Source organism: Ananas comosus, linkage group 1 (genome assembly GCF_001540865.1).
Source record: "Ananas comosus cultivar F153 linkage group 1, ASM154086v1, whole genome shotgun sequence".
NCBI lineage: Eukaryota > Viridiplantae > Streptophyta > Magnoliopsida > Poales > Bromeliaceae > Ananas > Ananas comosus.
Genome location: NC_033621.1, coordinates 7995081 through 8013268, shown reverse-complemented (window position 1 = coordinate 8013268; position 18188 = coordinate 7995081). Strand labels below are relative to the sequence as shown.

At 43.8% G+C, this 18188-nt stretch overlaps 1 protein-coding gene across 3 annotated transcripts; it reads left to right on the top strand.

Moving 5' to 3' along the window:
* On the top strand, positions 602-9961 carry LOC109707800 (rapid alkalinization factor-like). Of its 3 annotated transcripts, none has more exons than XR_002215575.1 (2): positions 602-1585; positions 6724-7792. XR_002215575.1 is itself a non-coding variant. In XM_020229340.1 (2 exons), the coding sequence occupies exon 1, from the start codon at positions 739-741 to the stop codon at positions 1111-1113; it is 375 nt and encodes a 124-aa protein (XP_020084929.1). In that variant the 5' UTR covers positions 602-738; the 3' UTR covers positions 1114-1148; positions 9903-9961. The 3 variants fall into 3 exon arrangements, 2 of the variants coding, with proteins under 2 accessions (XP_020084929.1, XP_020084923.1); XM_020229340.1 differs by lacking the exon at positions 6724-7792 and adding an exon at positions 9903-9961 and having other exon boundaries at positions 602-1148; XM_020229334.1 differs by having other exon boundaries at positions 602-1148.

Genomic DNA, 18188 nt, shown 5'->3' with positions numbered 1-18188 from the left:
CTTCATTATATTATTTTATAATAACTAAGATTAAAATAGGTTGAGGGTATTCTTGAAACAAAGTAAGTAAATATTTGTAGGGACAATTTTGATATTACAAATTATGTAGGAGCATTTACTATAATATCAAACATTTTAAGTGTACCAATAAGATTATTCCTTAAAAATAATATATGATAATTGTACGTTGTTAAAATGACGCATTAAAAAATTAATAGTGTGACGTCCTTTCCTTGACGTCACAAATTCTATGTGGAAGCGGACGATCGAAAGCGAGGGGTCCACGAGTTTTGCGAGCTTGAGGGAGACTGATCTCCGTACGTACAATACAATTCTGAGTAAAAAAAATTGAATGATCTGGCAGGTTTGAATAAATGAAGATGCTTGCGATTTTCTCAAAATCATTAGTGCACCTTCCAAATTCTGCAAAGGCAAACCGGCCTTCACAGCACTCACAGTTCACAGTATGACTATCTCCTCATTACTATATATACTTAATTATTATCCTCCTCCTCTCTTTAATTACCCACACCTGATTAATAATAATAATCTGATAAAGGAGAAAATCATGGCCGGAGGGAAAACGGAAGAGAGAGAGAGAGTGCTCCCTATTAGAAGAAAAAGACTTGTCTACTTTTCCCTCGCATCTCAGAGAGCGAAACAAGAGATCGAGATAGAGAGGGAGAGAGCGACAGCGCAAACTTAGGGAGAGAAAGTGAAAGGCCCACACATCAAACAATGGCGAATGCAACCCCCTCCTCCCCTGCTCTCCTCCTCCTACTCCTCCTTCTCTCCGCCGCCGCTGCAGCATCGGACTCCGGTCTCGGCGTAAGCTTCGGCTCCACCCGCGACGCGCCGCTGAGCTTGATGATCCCGATCCCGCTCCCGTCGTCGTGCCGAGGGTCGTCGGTGGGGGAGTGCGCGGTGTTTGAGGAGGTGAGCAGGCGCGTGCTGGCGGGGGGCATGGGGGACTACATGAACTACGCGGCGCTGCGGGCCGACAGCGTGCCCTGCTCCCAGCGCGGCGCCTCCTACTCCAACTGCCGGCCCGGCGCCCAGGCACACCCCTACTCCCGCGGCTGCTCCACCATCACCCACTGCCGCTCCTCCTGACCTCACCTGACCATCTGCATCTCCCTCTCTCTGCGGTACGTATATCCCCCTCCTCCTCCTCTCTCTGCATCTGCACCTGCATCTTGCATCCCCTTGTTGAGCGTTGTTGCTTATACCCTTCCATTCAAAATTTTTAATTCTAAACAAACAACTTAATTTGTCCTGCGAAATGATGTATGTACTAGTAATTATCTTTTTCTAAAGAACTTAACTTATAAGAGAATGGTATTATCTTTTTCTAAAACCATGTATCACTTTACCTAGGCCTTCTTCAGAATGATATAATAAAATGCATATTTTTATTATTTACGTTTTCCCAACTGAGGGTTATGTTATGCGCTATGTTGCACGGATACTAACACGGAACATGACACGATTCGAATACGACGATTCGGTAAAGTTCAAATTATAAGGATACGGACACGGCAAGGACATTGTTTTACTGCTCTGTGATGGGCTTGTGTTGATCTTGGTGAGCAAATTTTATGTTATTTCAATTGAAAGTTTTGATCGTTTTATGTATTTTCTAGTCTTTGATGCATGGGTGTATGTTGATTGCTCTTTCCCTTTTCTTTTCTTTTTTTTTTCCTTTTTTGTTATTATTTTTTTAATAGGAGAAGGGAAAGTTTGTAAGAATATATTCTTCGCATACGGAGAAGTGAATATTTCTAATAAGCTTTATATTCCACGGTAGGGTGATTTGGTTTCGAGTGTAAGTGTCACGTCCTGGGACCTAACGAAAGTCTGTCCAGTGCGTGTCTAGACCCGCCATATACCTACAACATATAAGGCGTCTATAACAAAACGATAAATAAGCAGTAATAAATGAACATCTAGAAGTATCAGAGCATACAATAGGGCTAAATTAGGATTATAATAAATGAATCTCGACTCAATTAGGATTATATAACGAGATGCAATAGGGCTAAATTTTTTTAATCTGGCTATAATATTTTGGAAATGGGCTAAGACTGAACAGTTGATCTCTGGAAAGCCATCACAGAATAATAAAACTTTAGTGGTGGAGATTTGAGGAACTGCATTACTTAGTTTTGGGCCTCTTTTTACTTCTGAGTCAAGCAAAGAATAGAGGAAGAATAAAGGAAAGAATAGCATAAGAGAGAATAAAAGAAGGGGAAGAAATCGGGTGGAATGAAAGAATAGCGGTATCAAATAAAATAAAATAAAATAATATTTAATATTCTTTGAGAAGAAAAAAGTGAAATATTTTTTTGAGGGGCAATTTCATGGATACCCCTCCCAAAGTCTTAAATATCATAGATACCCTTATAAAGTTTAAAATATCACCTATACCCCTATAAATACAGAAAATTATCATCAATACCCCTACATTTTGAAACAGCTCCCTCAACCTTCATTTTTTTAGGTGATATCCCATTAACTTATAGTTTTTTAAAAAATTAACTAATTTTAGTGTATAAAAAAATGAGAATTTTTTAATTTTTTGATAATTTTATCAAATCTAGTGGCTCTATTTATATTTTATCAAATAAATAATTATATATAAAAATTTAAATGAAAAAAAAATGTTCAGGAATTATCCATATTTAAATTCAGTTATACGTTTGGTCTATATTTAAACTGAAGCTGAACCGAAATCCGAAACCAAAAAACAAAACCAAAATCAAATAAAAACATACTATATATAAAATATAATTTTTATATTTTTTTAATAATTAATATATATTAATAATTTAATTTAATATGTATATATTAAATACTCAAATTTAAATTTACAAAAAATATCTTGAAATACCTCTTAGTATTTCTACTATTAATAAGAGATGAAGGGTAAAAATGGTATTTTGAAAATTTAACTCCGTTTCATACAGGCCTTAACGGATTTTAACTAATAGAGGGTATTTATGATAATTTTTAACTTATTGGAGGGTATTTGTGATATTATCAATTTTAGAAGGGTATTGATGAAATTAATAGTTTCTAGAAGGGCATCTATAAATCTTTCCTTTTTTTTTTTTGACTCAATTACATAACTTTTTTGCATTTTAAACCTTGCTCATTTATTTCATACATTAAAAATTGCAACATTAGCTTCTTGCACTTTATCATTATTTTAATAGTTTTAAAATTTAGTATAATAATCGGCCAATAAGGATTTAAGTGCGTGGCATGGATCGTGCGGAAACTTGCCGCAGCGTACGGCATGGCACGTGCGTGCCGAGCCGTACGCGATCGTGGCCGATTACAAAAAAATTCTTGTGTGCCGACACATAATAGCATGAAATATTTATTTTCTTTAGCAACAAAATATTCTAACTATTTATTATGTCTTTTTATCACATCTTTTGAACTTTATTGAGGAAATTACTTACTAATTTAAAGAATAGAGGGTTTTGAGTTGTGTCATCGGCACGGGGTCTGTATCGTGCCGGTAACTTGTTGGCACGGTACGGCACGGTGGATACGGCCCGTGCCGACGGGCACTTAAAACCTTGATCGGCAAATTAGATTGTAAATATATATATATATATATATATATATATATATATATATATATATATATATATATATATATATATATATATATATATGTTCAAAAGTGCCGGTATATCATATCATTTAATACTTTAATATCTATCTAATTTACATCTTAAAGGCCAGATAAAAAATTAGATAAACAAGCGCCCTTATTTTGTTACTACTATAATAAGTGATAGTTTGTCTAATAATTTTAATTCAATTCATATGATTCTACTGTATTAATTATAACTAGCTTTCTCTACAATTTATTTTAAAAAATTTACAACTAAATTCAACCATTATTCTAATATTTTAGATAAATTTTAATTTAAAAAATAATAATAAAGTACTGGAAGGTAATTGATGTAATTTTTAATCAAAAGCATGTTTGATATATAGGAGGTTCAAAGTGTAAGAGGGCTCTTTTTTTCTTTTTTTTTTTTCTTTCTTTCCAGGAATTTAGCCTATTTATTATGTTGCTTTATCTAGCTACTTTGCTTTGGTGGAACTGGCGGAATTTAATTGGGAAGTTAGTACAGTGCACATGATTTTTGGATGAAGGATAGGTGCAATTAAAGTAGAGGGCCCTCTCTCTTAAAGTGGATATTCATGGCATGTACATTGAAGGGTACAATATATGGGAGTAATTTTAAGACTAAGAACATTGATGGCTCTGAGATAATAAGTTTTTAGTACTATCTCTTATGCTTTCCAAAATATGAAATTTTTCATGCTTTAAAATTATTTTCGATAATAAAACGTCCCATTAGACGATTGACTCTGTTATACATGATATATATGCTATTCGAACTATTTAAAAACTAAATTTCATAATTTTTCGATATTAATTTGCCAAGTGATCGAAGGGTCTTAAAAATAATTATTTTAATAGCCGATGTGGCACGCTTATAAGTTCAACGGTAGAAAACAATCCAAATTAAGTAAAATTTTAATAAAAAAATTTAGTTAGCATCAAAAGCAAGACATATACTTGAAATTTAACTATTTTATCATTATTTTTTGTAGAATTTTTATTTGGCCAATTTGTATAAAAAATTCACAAGTTTTCAGATTTTGCAAAATTGGGCCAACTTTTTCGATTTTGCAGATTCCATCCAGATTTTCAGCAAACTGACCAAAATACCTTTATAGCTTTTTCTCTCTCCTTTTTTTCTTTTTCTCGCGTTCTTTTTTTTTCTCCGAAGAAGGCGGCGGAGGCGGAGGCGGAGGCGGAGGTGGAGACGGAAACGGCTGTCTCATCTCTGCCCCTCACGCCCTCACCCTCGCCTACGCACCCCCGCCTCCTCGCTTTCTCGCCTCTGACTTCGCCGAGACAGTGTTGCGACCTTTTTTTTTTTGTTTTTTTTTTCTCTCTGATCCTCCTGCACCACCTCCGTGGCCCTCCGCAATGATAGTGAGGATGGCCCTCCGCCGACGAGAGAGGGGAAGAAAAATAGTTACACTCCGACGAGGGCAGTGTGTAGCACACTGAACTTTTGCAAATAGCAAGGTTTCAGTGTTAGAATAGTGTTCTGAGCTATTCCTGGTGTTTATGGAGGTCATTGACTGAGTACCGACCTGTTACTCGTGTTGCGAGAACGCGAGAAGAAATACTTAGCACCAAAATCTGAAAATTCAGGTTTTGGGGTGTCGAGTTGTCACGCCCCGGGACCCGGCATAGGCCCGCCCGGTGCGTGCCCAGACCCGCCATATGCCTGCATATATAAGGCGTCTACAACAAAAGCGATAAATAAACCAGTGATACAAACATCTAGAGATATTAGAGCGAGAATACAACTAAGTTCTAACAACAAGTAGAGTCGAAAGAGAACTAAACCACTAAAGCATAAAATGAACTAATACATCATAAATCTCAAGATATACAAGCAGGGTGGTCTCTATAACCAGGTACAAAACTCTCACAACCTCTCCAAAGAAAAACAAAAGAGAGGTAGACCACCTATCACCAAGTCCCTCGATAGCTAACTCGAGGCGAAACCTTTCCCGCGATCCCGAGCCACTCCCGGAGTGGAAGGCTCTGAAAGAAAATATAAAATAGGAGGCGTGAGAACTATAATTTATAGTTCCCAGTGGGCAATTACTGACCTTAGCAAAATGCACGACTAGGCCCAAATCATGAGCAGATATGGATAACGAAATAACAACAGCGGAAATAAAAGCATATATTGAAATGCTATACTACTATACCACAAGTATACATGATATGAACACGGAGTACATCTACTCTATCATGAATCCAATATGCCGACACGTAACAAGTATGCTCTATCATGGCTACCAAGTAAGCTGTAATGCAACAAGTATTACTATCAAGTGTACAATATGCCCCAAAAATTCAATACATATCTAGTATTGTAAGGACTGAGATTTTTGACAGTGCAACTAAACTCTCTGTTGATAATGTTTATGTGTGTAATTCAATTACATAAGCACTCGTCAAGTTTCAGGAGAAACTGAGCTAAAATGGAGAAGATACGCGATTTTTAGTTTTCACTTAAGTGAATAGTAACTCCGGTTTTCCGGAGAAGCCACGGAGTAGAGTTGGCTTCTGGTGCGTATCGGACTCCGTTCATATCAGTCCAATAGCTCGTTTCGACCGGTTCAGCTGTTCTGGAACTAGTGGCGCTGATAGATTTTGAGTTTGACGCACGGATTTCGAGAAAATCCAAAAATACATGTTTTATATGTATTTGTGTGTGTGTTTCCTTCTTTGGAAGAAGGTTGGATTTTGTTGTGAATCCGTGGTCGATCGAGATGAATCGAAAGTGTAGCTTTGTTGTCTCCGAGGTGCTGATCGCATTGGTGCAATCCGTTCGCAAATCTGACGAACAGATCTGCGGAGATCGCGCGTTGATCGAGGAGAGGTCAGTGATGGCAAAACGGTAATTTCGCAAAAGTTGCGACATTTTATGTACCGTTTCGCGTGAAATCGCACGTGGAGGGGTTTATGCACGTTTTATTTGTGCGGTGAGGGACTAAGATTAAATGGTTGAGTCTTGGAGGACTTTTCGGCAATTTACTCTTACATTTATAAGTTGATGTTAGATTTTTTGCTTGGAAACCCTAACCCTAGGTCGTTCCTGCTAGCCCTAGCCCACCAGCCGCCTCAGCCATCTCCTGCCCTCCCCGTGCGCATGCTTCGGCCGCCGACGAGCTCCTCCGGCCGCCGGAAATCCCTGCATCACCTCTCTCTCTCTCCCTTTTGGCCAACCCCTTCACCGCATTGTGGTTTGCGGACCCTGGTAGCCACCTAGCTCGAGCACCTTTGTCCCCTGGCCGTGGCCCAGCCTTCGGCGACTCCCCTCGACGCCGCCGTCGTCCCTGCGCATGCCGCCGGAGCCGCCCCAGCTCTCTGCGGCCACCTGCATGCACCCAGGCCGAGCTTGGGTCATCTTTGCATCCGCGCGCCGCCACCGCTCCCTATCGGCCGCGCCGCCCTCTGGCGACCTCCGGCGACCTCGCGCGCGCCTCCCGCCGTCCCCGCACGCCGCCGGCCGCCACCCGAGCTCTCTGCGGCCGTCCCGAGCGCGTGCGGGCCCTGCTTGGACCTGTACGGCCTTCGAGGGCCGCCGCCGCCCACTGTCGGGAGCACCACCTCCTCCTTGACCTCCGCCGACGTACCGTCGCCGCCCCGACCTCCTCCGACCGCCGCCACGCCGCCGGGAAGCTTTGAACCCGAGAGCAAGAGATCGAGTTGATCTCCTCCGCCGCGCAACTGGCCGCCTCCCGCCGCCGGCCAGCAGGTGCCCCGGACTCCACCGACTGGCCGCACCCTTCCCTGGCCGGGCCGCCCGCCGTCCAGCCACCGGCGGCCAACCCTAGCTCTCCCCTGGCCGGTAAGCTTGTTTTCAGCCTTTCTGCGCAGTGTTTCCTGTTCTACTCACTGTTCCGGCGACCTGAGGCTGTTCCGATGCCTCCGGAGGTGAGCACGGTGATCGTCAGTCAGTCCTGATCACAGTGCTCACCTCACTTAGGGTCAACGAGCCCCTGGTTAGCGAGATAAGCATGCTTTTCCTACTGTGCGCGCTGTTTTACTAATTTTGCGTCGCCCGTGCGCGTGCCACAGTGGCCGGCAGTGCTCCGAAAGGTGAGCACGGCCTCCGGCACGCTGAGACCAGTCAGCGGGAGTCTCGTCTTGGCTGTTTGACCTCTGGTTTGCGTTGTCGGATCACAAAAGCGCCGAAATCGCATGAAATAATGCGATTTCAGGTATTCAGGAGGGCTTTTATGCATTTTGGTTCGTCGTAGCTGTTGTTTGCAGTAAGTGTTGGTAGAGGATAACCTCTGGACTGATTGTCCAAGGCCCCAGACCCTTGCGAAGATCGGAAATGCATTTCCGGTGCGTTTTTCGGCGAAATCCGCCGACGGAACGCGGGTTCGGTTCGGAATTATTCCGACGGTGCTTCTTGAGCTTTTGCGTAGTCGCTGAGCCTTGTTGGCTGGTCACTTGCGTCATTTCGAGAGTTCGGAAATGACGGGTGAGCGACGGTGGGTTCCGGTGTCGAATTAGACACTTCCGGGAACCCGAATCGAAACGATTATCCGACGATAATTGTTTCGACACGAGGAGCTGTGTTCGCTGCCATGATGCACGATTATTTATGTTTAGTGGCAGCAGGTGACTCGTAGCTCGAGTCGGTATGTTTCGGGACAGTTCGTGGCTCCCGGCGTAGTCCCCGTGCGATTACGGGACTTCCGGCGTATTACGGCGATCGGTTTGGGAAACCGATCTCCATGGGTTTGCTTGTAGGTTGTGGATCTAGTGGTTATTAGCTGTGGGTTAGACACTAACCCGGTGGACCTTCCTTAGGTCCGGTTGACGTCCTTTTGCAGTCAGGAGACAGGCGCAGCATTTGTACAGGTGGGTACTTCGATCCGACGTCGGTACAGTGGTGCACGCTTGGTGATGGTTTCTTACCCTTACTCTTCTGTTGTTACTATCCATAGTATATTAAGCCTTGCACCCTTGTTTATTCGTTAAACACTACTCGCTGTTTGTATGCTTTGTATACCGAGTAGGAGTAGAGCAGTTCTCTTTATATATGCATATCTGTTGATCTAGTTGGTTGGTTGTTACATTTCGTATCTGTTGACCTAGTTGGTCTGTTGTTGCATTCAGTATCCGTTGACCTAGTTGGTTTGTTGTTGCATTCAGTATCTGTTGACCTGGTTGGTTGGTTCTCGTACTTCGTTCGATGACCCTTGAGGTCGGTATACCCTAAGGGGTGGGATTGTCGGCTAACGCCGACGGATTATTATAGTTTACTCAGTTCCACTGTTTGGTATGTTTGTGACCTAGTCAGTCAGCTTCATGAGTCCCGTCGTCGATGACCTTTGAGGTCGGTGTACCCTGAGGGGTAGGATTGTCGGCTGGTGCTGACGGTAGTTCTGGACTATATCGAATACACTCCTGTGACCTATCGGTCGGTTCTTGCATTCGTACTTTTAGTTGACATTGAGTAGTATCTACATCCTATCGTTATTTACTCTACCTGGTTGTTCTATGTGTAGTATCCTGTATAGGGGTAGAGTAGATGGCATTCGTATATATTATACTTGTGACCTGGTTGGTCGGTTCTCCTGTTTGCATCGGTGACCTGTTTGGTCGTTCATTACTTTCCGTATATTGACCTATCTCGGTCGGTTCACGTTGTTACTTGATGACCTACACGGTCGGTATGCCCAGAGGGGCAGTGATTGTCAGCTGATTGCCGACGGTTGGCTATTGATCATATCCGCATTGATCGCCACAGCTCGAGTGCATTTCACGTACACCAGCGGGTTGATCCCTCGCAGGAGGGTGTTCTTTTCCGGAAAAGTGGTCGTACATCCGACCCGTGAGCCCAGCGGTGTTCTCTCTGTGCTAGGGTTACATGCCAGGTGTGAGCAGGTAGTGGCTTTTGCCTAAGGTCCTTAGACCGACACGGCGGTTTAGATTGGGTACTTTTGGACTACTTGTCCGGTTGACGCATATAGTTATAGTAGCGGTTGTTGCATGTATACTTGTAGTTCCTTCTTTATACTTGTCTTGCTACTATAGTTTTGATATCCCTGTATGTATGCTTTTCGTTCTATTTACAGTAGCGGTAGTTGTTCTCTCATATCTATATCTCATTCGTCATTATCGTTGCTACTGTATTTCACTTACCCATATACCATTGTTTATCTTCCTGATCCGGTGAGTACTCCTCGCCCTCGTCGGCTTGCGGTACCCACTGGGAGGGGAGACATGTTTACATGTTCTCACCTCCCCAACCATTTTTCAGGTATTGCAGGCGTTGAGTTTTGGGACGAGACGTGAGGTACGTTCGTAGCGGTCGATAGAGCTTCCGACCCAGGTTATCGGTTTAGTTTTATCCCTACTATTCTGTTGTTATAGCTTAGTCAGTTTATATGGTTCAGTATTTTTATTACATTGGAATATGTGGACTTTCATGAATGTAATAAAAGGATTTCTGGATTTGGTAAAATAAAAGGTTTTCTACCCCTCGTGGTAGCTTTTATAAAAGATAAAAGTTTTCGCGTATGGAACAGTTTTCAAAAAAATTTTCGTGGACTTTTGTTTAAACATCGAATGTAAAACTACGGTGTGAATGGTGAATGTATGAATGTATAGCTATCTGTATATTCATTTAGTTGTGGTTGTATACTGTTTGTACTTTTGTACTTGTGTGCCGCCGTGCAAATATAGGGGAGACTCTGTCTGTGTGAACAGTGGATTCCCTGTATTTGTGGCGGATCTGGCATACTCTGGGGTCAGATTTTCAAAAAAAAAAAAATTTAAACGCTTTTCCGCTGTGTTTCAAACAAAAAGGGGACCCCGGGGCGTGACAAGTATGTACTATCATGGCAACTAAGGGTACCACAAATCCCAATGTCAACTAAATCCAACTACGATATACTATCAAATAGTGATTGTCATTTAATTAATTAAGGTTCATCATTCAATCTCATCCAGGACCTACACATGTGTAGTCCAACTTGTGCCGCCTAGCTGTCGGTGGTAGCTCCAACATTCCCCCCTCGAGGAATGAGACTGTCCCACCCGACCCTACAGGCGCCTCGCCGCCTAGCTGCCCGTGGTAGCTCATTATCCCATTCTGGAATGAGACTGTCCCACGCGACCCTACAGGGGTCTCGATCCCGCACGAGCGAACTGCGTTGCAAAAGGCTAACTCCGGAGTGTCGGCTTGTAGGGAGCGACTCTCACAAGCATGTGCGAATGAGCACAAATGGCAAGTAATCATAGTCATCATATCACGGATCTCATCATCATGTCTCTAACATGGAATAGCAACTCAACAGTCATCATGTCTCTAACATAGAAATGCTCACTAGTAACCCCGAGGGTTTAGTCTATGCCTCAAGTGAAGATTTACCAAGTTCACTATGTCCAATGCCTCTTTATAGCATTATCTCACTATGTCCAAAACCATCATAAGCCTAATGCCGTTTTATGACATTAGCTTACCAAGTCCAATCTCTAGTCTAAGCCTAATGCCGCTTTATGACATTAGCTTACTATTTACATACACTCTAACCTGTGTCACTTAATGACAATATGGCCAACCATGCCAAGCATGCGTTCTAAGTCCAAGAGTGTGACCTACATGTCATATGCACTATATGCAACATGATCTCAATCAAGTGTAAGAATGCTAACCATATGCAAGGTTCCAATCCTGAATAGTTCTCTACTAAAAAGAGGTCCAATGTACTTTATACATAACATGCACATAATAGGCATTCTAAAATTCTCAAATATTCCATCTAGTAAGAATATGCATGCATTTCCATTTTACGAAAAGTAAAAACTATCATAGGGATGATTTATCCTATTTTGGTGAGGCCAAACCCACTGAGAGTTCCACGCGGCCTTCGTTTGCTCCGACAAAGGTGTCCACTAGTCTCCTAGCACCCTAAAGATGTAGGAACAAGAGTTAAACGAACCTTACGAACAACCATAAGGTTGATCATTAACCATCTCAAGCTAAGGTGGAGAAAAACTCACCGAATGCGAAGGAAGCTCTCTCGATCTTCAAATGGGAGTTAGAGTCCTTCTAAACCAACCTAAACAAGGGCTCTAAACCCATCAATTAGGTTCCAAATCCCCCAAATCAAGAATCCCCAAAATAAACCTTAAATTCCAAAATATAGGGTTTCATTTGGTAAAACCTACCAAAACATGCTCCAAAGAGTAGATTAAGCATACTAACCTCCTTTGTAGCTCCAAACCAAGCTCAAAATGCTCTAGGGTTGAAGATTGATCCTCTATCAAGCTCCTAGCCCAAGCTCCAAGCCTCCAATGGTGAAGAAAGAGAGAAAGGGTTGATGCTCCAAGCTCCCTCAAGCAAGCTCCTCCTCTCCTCCTTCTCATTCCTCTTCTTCTTTTTCTTTTTCTAGAGGGTGTGAGAGAGTGAGAAGTGAGGGAATGAGAGGGAGGAAATGGCCTATAAGCCCTCCCAAGTAACAATATCCACTAAGGTCCCCCAACAATCCAACCAGTGCACTGCCCTGGACTGGGCAATTTTCGCCCAGAGGGACGGGTCTCTCCTAGTTGGGACCAGTCCCTCGGGACCCTCCCGCTACACCAACTCTCGGGAACGGGTCTCTCCCCGCATGGGATCGGTGTCTCCCCGCAAAAACGCGCTTGGGGACCGGTCTCATCCGCCAGGGACCGGTTGCCTCAAGCCTGGCCGCGACACTGTTCCGAGGGGACCGGTTTCTCCCACCAGGGACCAGTCCCCGAGAGTAAAAACTCTCAGGACTTGCCAAAATCTAGAATTCGAACTTTTTAGGTCGGAATACATTCTACGACCCTCCACAAAGCGTGGAAAAGCTCGGAACTCAAGTCAAACACTCGAACCTTGCAATTTGCACAGGTCTAGTGTGTTACATTCTCCCCTCCTAAAAAAGAGTTTCGTCTGTGAAACTGCGGGACAACCACAACAAACACATCTAAAGAGGATGGAAGAAACGCTCTAACAGCGTACAAGTCAGACCACGTGGTCTCAAGCATGCCGGATTGCTCCACGGCAAAACTCAACAAGATCCTGCGATGCCAAGACTTGGCATAACTCAAGTCAAACTACTACCGAAGTTCCATCTCTACTCCGTGCTTGATCACAAGTCCTTCAGTCGGTTCTCACGAAACCAAGTGTTTTCGAAAGCTGAATTCCAATTCTCACCTTTCTCGTCCAAGTCGAGAGTAAAGCCTTGCTCTGCTTCAATTACTCTAGTATATAGGATTCCATCCAAATACCCCTCAAGGGTGGATTCAATGGTACTGTCCAAAGCAAGCGTCAGGGGGTTAAATCCATTACTCATCTATCAAAACTCCATCGGAGTGCTCATCTGATCAACACTCACCAAGGAGGGGTGATGCAACATCCACTTATCGGCTCATATTCCAACGATGATCCTTCAAATCCAAGATCAAATCTCTTCTCGAGATGGCACAACTGAGTGCAATTCAATCCAAGGTTAAGTATGGTGTACCCCTTCCATCTCGTTGCTATTTGCAACGTCCATCAATCCGTCCAATCTTGCTTGGCACGAACGGTTCTAAACCAACATCCAAGGTAGCCAACCTTCCAATAGTAACAGGAACCGACGAATCGTCCAACTCGCTCACCAAAGGTGGTCACTTGATTCCTCAATCGGCACGGCACTACGATGCCTCCACATCAATCTCAAACTCACCACTCGGAAGTACCCTCAAATCCTCTGCTATACATGGTCAGGGACCAAAGCTCAGGAGTTTTGTCATCCCACTATGATCATCATCTTAGTCTCAACCCAAGTCCAAGTAAACTCTTCGCAAGCCTAAGCCAAAGGCTTAACTTCGATAGAATGTCTCAAACATTAACCATTCAGTTACTCCATAAGAATCATTCAAAATTCTCATCCTCAATGCTTTCCTTAGCATCGGATGCTCCAAGTGTTCATAGTCACCGAGCTCATCTCAAGCGATAGAGAGGAATCAATCCGCAATTCAATAATAGCTCTCTATCAATGTCATCCTAATGTGACCATAAATCGAAAATATCAATCCAAACAACTCTCTCACCCAGTTCCTATTCCCAAGATTTTGATTCCAGGTGCATAAACCGAACAAGGGAAAATAGCAACTTGGTATCTTTCCCTCTCGAGTTCCCAACCACTCGATCCAACAGTGGGAGTTTCACACATCGATCATATCAATCTGCCCTGCAGTCGGTCCTCGCAATCCTTCATCGGAATAGTCATGGCTATCCGCGACCGGTCCCACAAATCCATCCAGAGGGCTTGGAATTATCATTCCACAAGTTCCTAACACTGGTGGAGTACCACAGGCTCAGGCAACATCACAATAATTCTCGTGTATGTCCCAACCCAGCACCAACATCCGTTTGAGGTACAACCTCAAACTCCAATACAGCAGTAGTACTCAGATTGCAATGCAATCCTATTGAGCATACTGACGACACAAGGCCAATTGAAGGACCAACAACCATCCAAACACTCAATCGTGGTTCAATTTAGACCACGATAGTCGACACACAGTCGAAACAACCTATCCGGTCCCACAACAAGTGAGGGTGCCTCTCTACGAAGCAAAATACTAGGTACCAAAACCTCTCCGCCAACCGAGCTCATGATTTGTGACTCAGACGGAAAAAACAACAACCACTCCAAAAGACATCCTCTATTACGAGGATTCTCAATAGCAGATGCTAACGGCCAGCTAGGCCCCAAATCCTCCCAAATTACCCGATTTTAGGTAAGGGGACAGTCATCGCAATCCACGGAACTAAATCCTCAATCGCACTATTTCGTACTCAAAATCCTCAAGGCGAGTCAAGTCAGCTCGCAATCCAAGGATACTAGGTACCCACAAAACTCCACACCAAGTAAGGCCAATCCATTTGTCGGTGCATGAAACCATCTCACATGGTAGGGTGTTCGAAATGACACACCCGATCAATCGATCATCCTACATGCGTCGAAAGAAATTCAACACTAACAAATCCTCGAGTTGGGTCACTACACACTCGGTGTGTCCTGAATTTCACGATCCAACACGTGGCTTTCCACACTCCAGGGTCTACGCTCGGTCCACCGTCCTGACCAAAACTCTGCCCTACCCATAGGTACCGGGCCGCTATCACACATAGTTGACTGCGCCTGCCCAACTCGCCCAGGCTCCACAGTCCCCAAATGGTCCAGGCACGGTCGTCCCCAAGCACCATCCGACAAACAGCCGATCGAGGGATGCAAATAATGCAATCATCATGAGATCTACCAGCATAGCCAAACATGCTACCCCCAAACCCGCAACTCTACCGCCTAGCTCGAGAGTAGCTAGTCAATTTCGCAAACAGCAAACTAACGGGATGCCATGCAGCTCGGCAATTAGCTGATCAGCGTATGGATGTAATGCACCAGTAACAAACAATGCATAACTCGAATGCCACAAAAGAAACTGATACCTGTAGCTACAAACTCGGTTGCTGCCGCCTCCTCAGTCTGGGCCGCATACATGCGCCCACCCGGGGCCTGTCGTGACCCCTCCGCGTCACACCCCGAGCTCCGCCTATTTGGTCGGATTCAGGCATGCCGACAGACTGCCAAACGGACAGAGCCTCCCCTGTACGTTCTAGGCGTCACAATCTATACAATGCAATACAAGAGGTTCCAACCAGGAACTGTATTCAACCACAGATTGCATAAGTATCAAAAACATAAAATGCTAACTATTCTATTACAAGCAGTCATCTCAAGATTTTACATTTACAACATTACAAATACCTTTAAGTTATTACAACTTATACAAATTTACTGCAAGTTTGTTTCTTTCAATCTGAACTCTGAGCTAGACCTCTTCAGGGTATTGTTATCTCAGTCTCAGTTGTGGGGCGCTATCTACGGAGCTACGCCCTGTCCTCGCGCCGCTGCGCCGCTCGCGTGTGAACCTGTACCCCCAAAAACAACACCGGGGTGAGAACTATATAAATATAGTTCCCAGTGGGTACAGCCACCCAAAGGAAGAGCTCGACCTACCAGGTCTAAAGGAGGCACTGTAACATGTTAGTCCAACAGATAATCACAATAATTTATTGTAGCACACTGGACCTTTGCAAATTGCGAGGTTCGAGTGTTCGATTTGTATTCCGAACTTTTCCACACTTGGTGGAGGACCGTCGATGGTATACCGGCCTAAAAGTTCGATCTCGAGAGTTTTGGCAGAGTCCTGAGAGTTTTTACTCTCGGGGACCGGTCCCTGATAGGAGAGACCGGTCCCCCAGTGAACAGTGCTGCGTAGCCGGCGAGGCAACCGGTCCCTGGCAGTCGAGACCGGTCCCCGAGCGCGTCTGCGCGGGGAGAGACCGGTCCCGCGCAGGGAGAGACCGGTTCCCGAACGTTGGATTTTCGGGGGCAGGCTGAGAGACCGGTCCCAGGTCGGGGAGACCGGTCCCTCTGGGCGAAAACTGTCCAGACCGGGCTGATGTAAATTTGAGTTTTTGAGGGACCTAGGTGGATTTTGTTGCTTTTAATGGCCTATTTGGCCATTTCACCCTCTTCTCTCCTCATTTCTTCCCTTCCCACCTATTCTAGAGAGAGAAGAAGAGAAGAAGAAGAAGAAGAAGAAGAAGAAGAGGAGAAGGAGCTTGCTTGGAGGCTTTGGAGCATCATCTTCTTCCCCATTTTCTCACCTTGGTGGCTTCGAGCTTGCGGTTGGAGCTTTGTGGAGGATCAAACTTCAACCCTACTTGGTTTTGAGCTTGGATTGAAGCTCCTCTTGAGGTTGGTAGCATGTAATCCCCACTTGATACATGTTTTTCTAGGTTTTACTAGGTGAAACCCTAGATTGGGATTCTAGGGCTAGATTTGGGGCTTTTTGATTTGGGGGCTTTAAAACCTTTTTGATGAGTTTGGAACCTTTATATAGGTTAGATTGGAAGACCCCTACCTTCCATTTGAAGATCAAGAGAGGGTTTTTCACTTGAGGTGAGTTTTTCCCAACCCTAGCTTTAGTTGGTTAATGATTGAACTTAGCGTCATTCGTTTCGACTAGATGACACTTGTTTTCATACCTTTAGGGTACTAGGAGTGTGGTGGACGCCTTCGTCGTGGCAAACGAAAGCTTTCGTTGACGACGGTGGGTTTGGCTTCGTGGAAATGGGGCGAAATGGCCTCTATGCTCTTTCTACTTGTTGTAAAATATTTTTTAAATTCATTTCTATGCTAAATGAAATTTATATGAATTTTAGAGCACTTAAAATGCATGCCTTGTGTATTATGAAAATTTCACTATATAGTAGAGCTATATGAGTAGAATGCATGCATACGGAGAAAGTGTTTATCTTGCAAGTGGAAAATACATCCCTTATGAGGATTATGACTTGGAATATGTACTTTGGAACATAGTTGCCATGCTTTGACATAGAGAACAAGAGTGTCATAAAGGGGCACTTGAAACTAGTAAACTATGAAACTGCAACGTAGAAACATATTGATAGGCCACTACATATCTGCTATATTCCATGTTAGAGACATGATGACATAGGGATAGGCCTATGAGATTGGTGACATATATTCCATGTTATTAGACATGAGGACTTGGTATGTGTGACAGATCGTTTGACTACTTGCCATTGTGCTCATTCGCACATGCTTGTGAGGGTCGCTCCCTACAAGCCGGCACTCCGGAGATAGCCATCACGATTCATATTCGCCGTGCAGGATTGGGCGCCGAAGTGGATTGCCGTGGGACAGGCTCATTCCTAGAATGGAGATGATGACTACCACGGGGCCATTAGGCTCGGCACCGGCCAAACAGCCTACGGGTGGGTCTCAGGGCCATAGACAGCCTTCGGGTAGGTCTCTTCAGAGTTGACTTTGAGTATTCACTATGACATGTGGACAGATGATGACTTAGTGTACTACCTGGACATTGACTAGAATAGTAAACAACGGAACTTTACTATTTCGCTTTGTGAACATTATGATAGTCGGAGACTTTTACTTCATGCATAGTTGCTTCATACTTATGCTATTTATGCTGAGTAGAGATATCATGTTGTAGTAAGTTACATTTTTACTTACCTTTCGCTTTTCTACTTTTATAGTCACTGACATCTTTTGTAGCTTTGGGCCTCGTGGTGCATTCACTGAAGTCAGTAATTGCCCACCGGGAACTATTTTTTAATAGTTCTCACGCTCCTGTTTTATGGTTTACTTTCCAGAGCCTTCGGCACCGGCGGAGGCACGGGATCGCGGCAAGGGGATCGCTTAGCTAGCTAGCGAGGAGCGGTACTTTGCCTAGATGGTTTACTCTTCTTTTTTGTAGTTGAGAGAGTGAGAGGTTTTTGTATCCATGAATAGAGACCACCTATGTATCTACCTATAGCACTTGTATCTCGGATTTCCTTGTATCACTTTATGTTTTATTTAGTGGATTTACAGTTTTATCCCTATCCCTTGTTGTAGCATTTAGACATTTATTATGCTCTGATACTCCTAGATGTCTTTTATTATTGCTTTTATTATTGTTGTTTTTAGACGCCTTA

What these genes read in the sequence shown, in the direction of transcription:
- LOC109707800 (XM_020229340.1), top strand. Translation starts at nt 739, where the DNA reads ATGGCGAATGCAACCCCCTCCTCCCCTGCTCTCCTCCTCCTACTCCTC.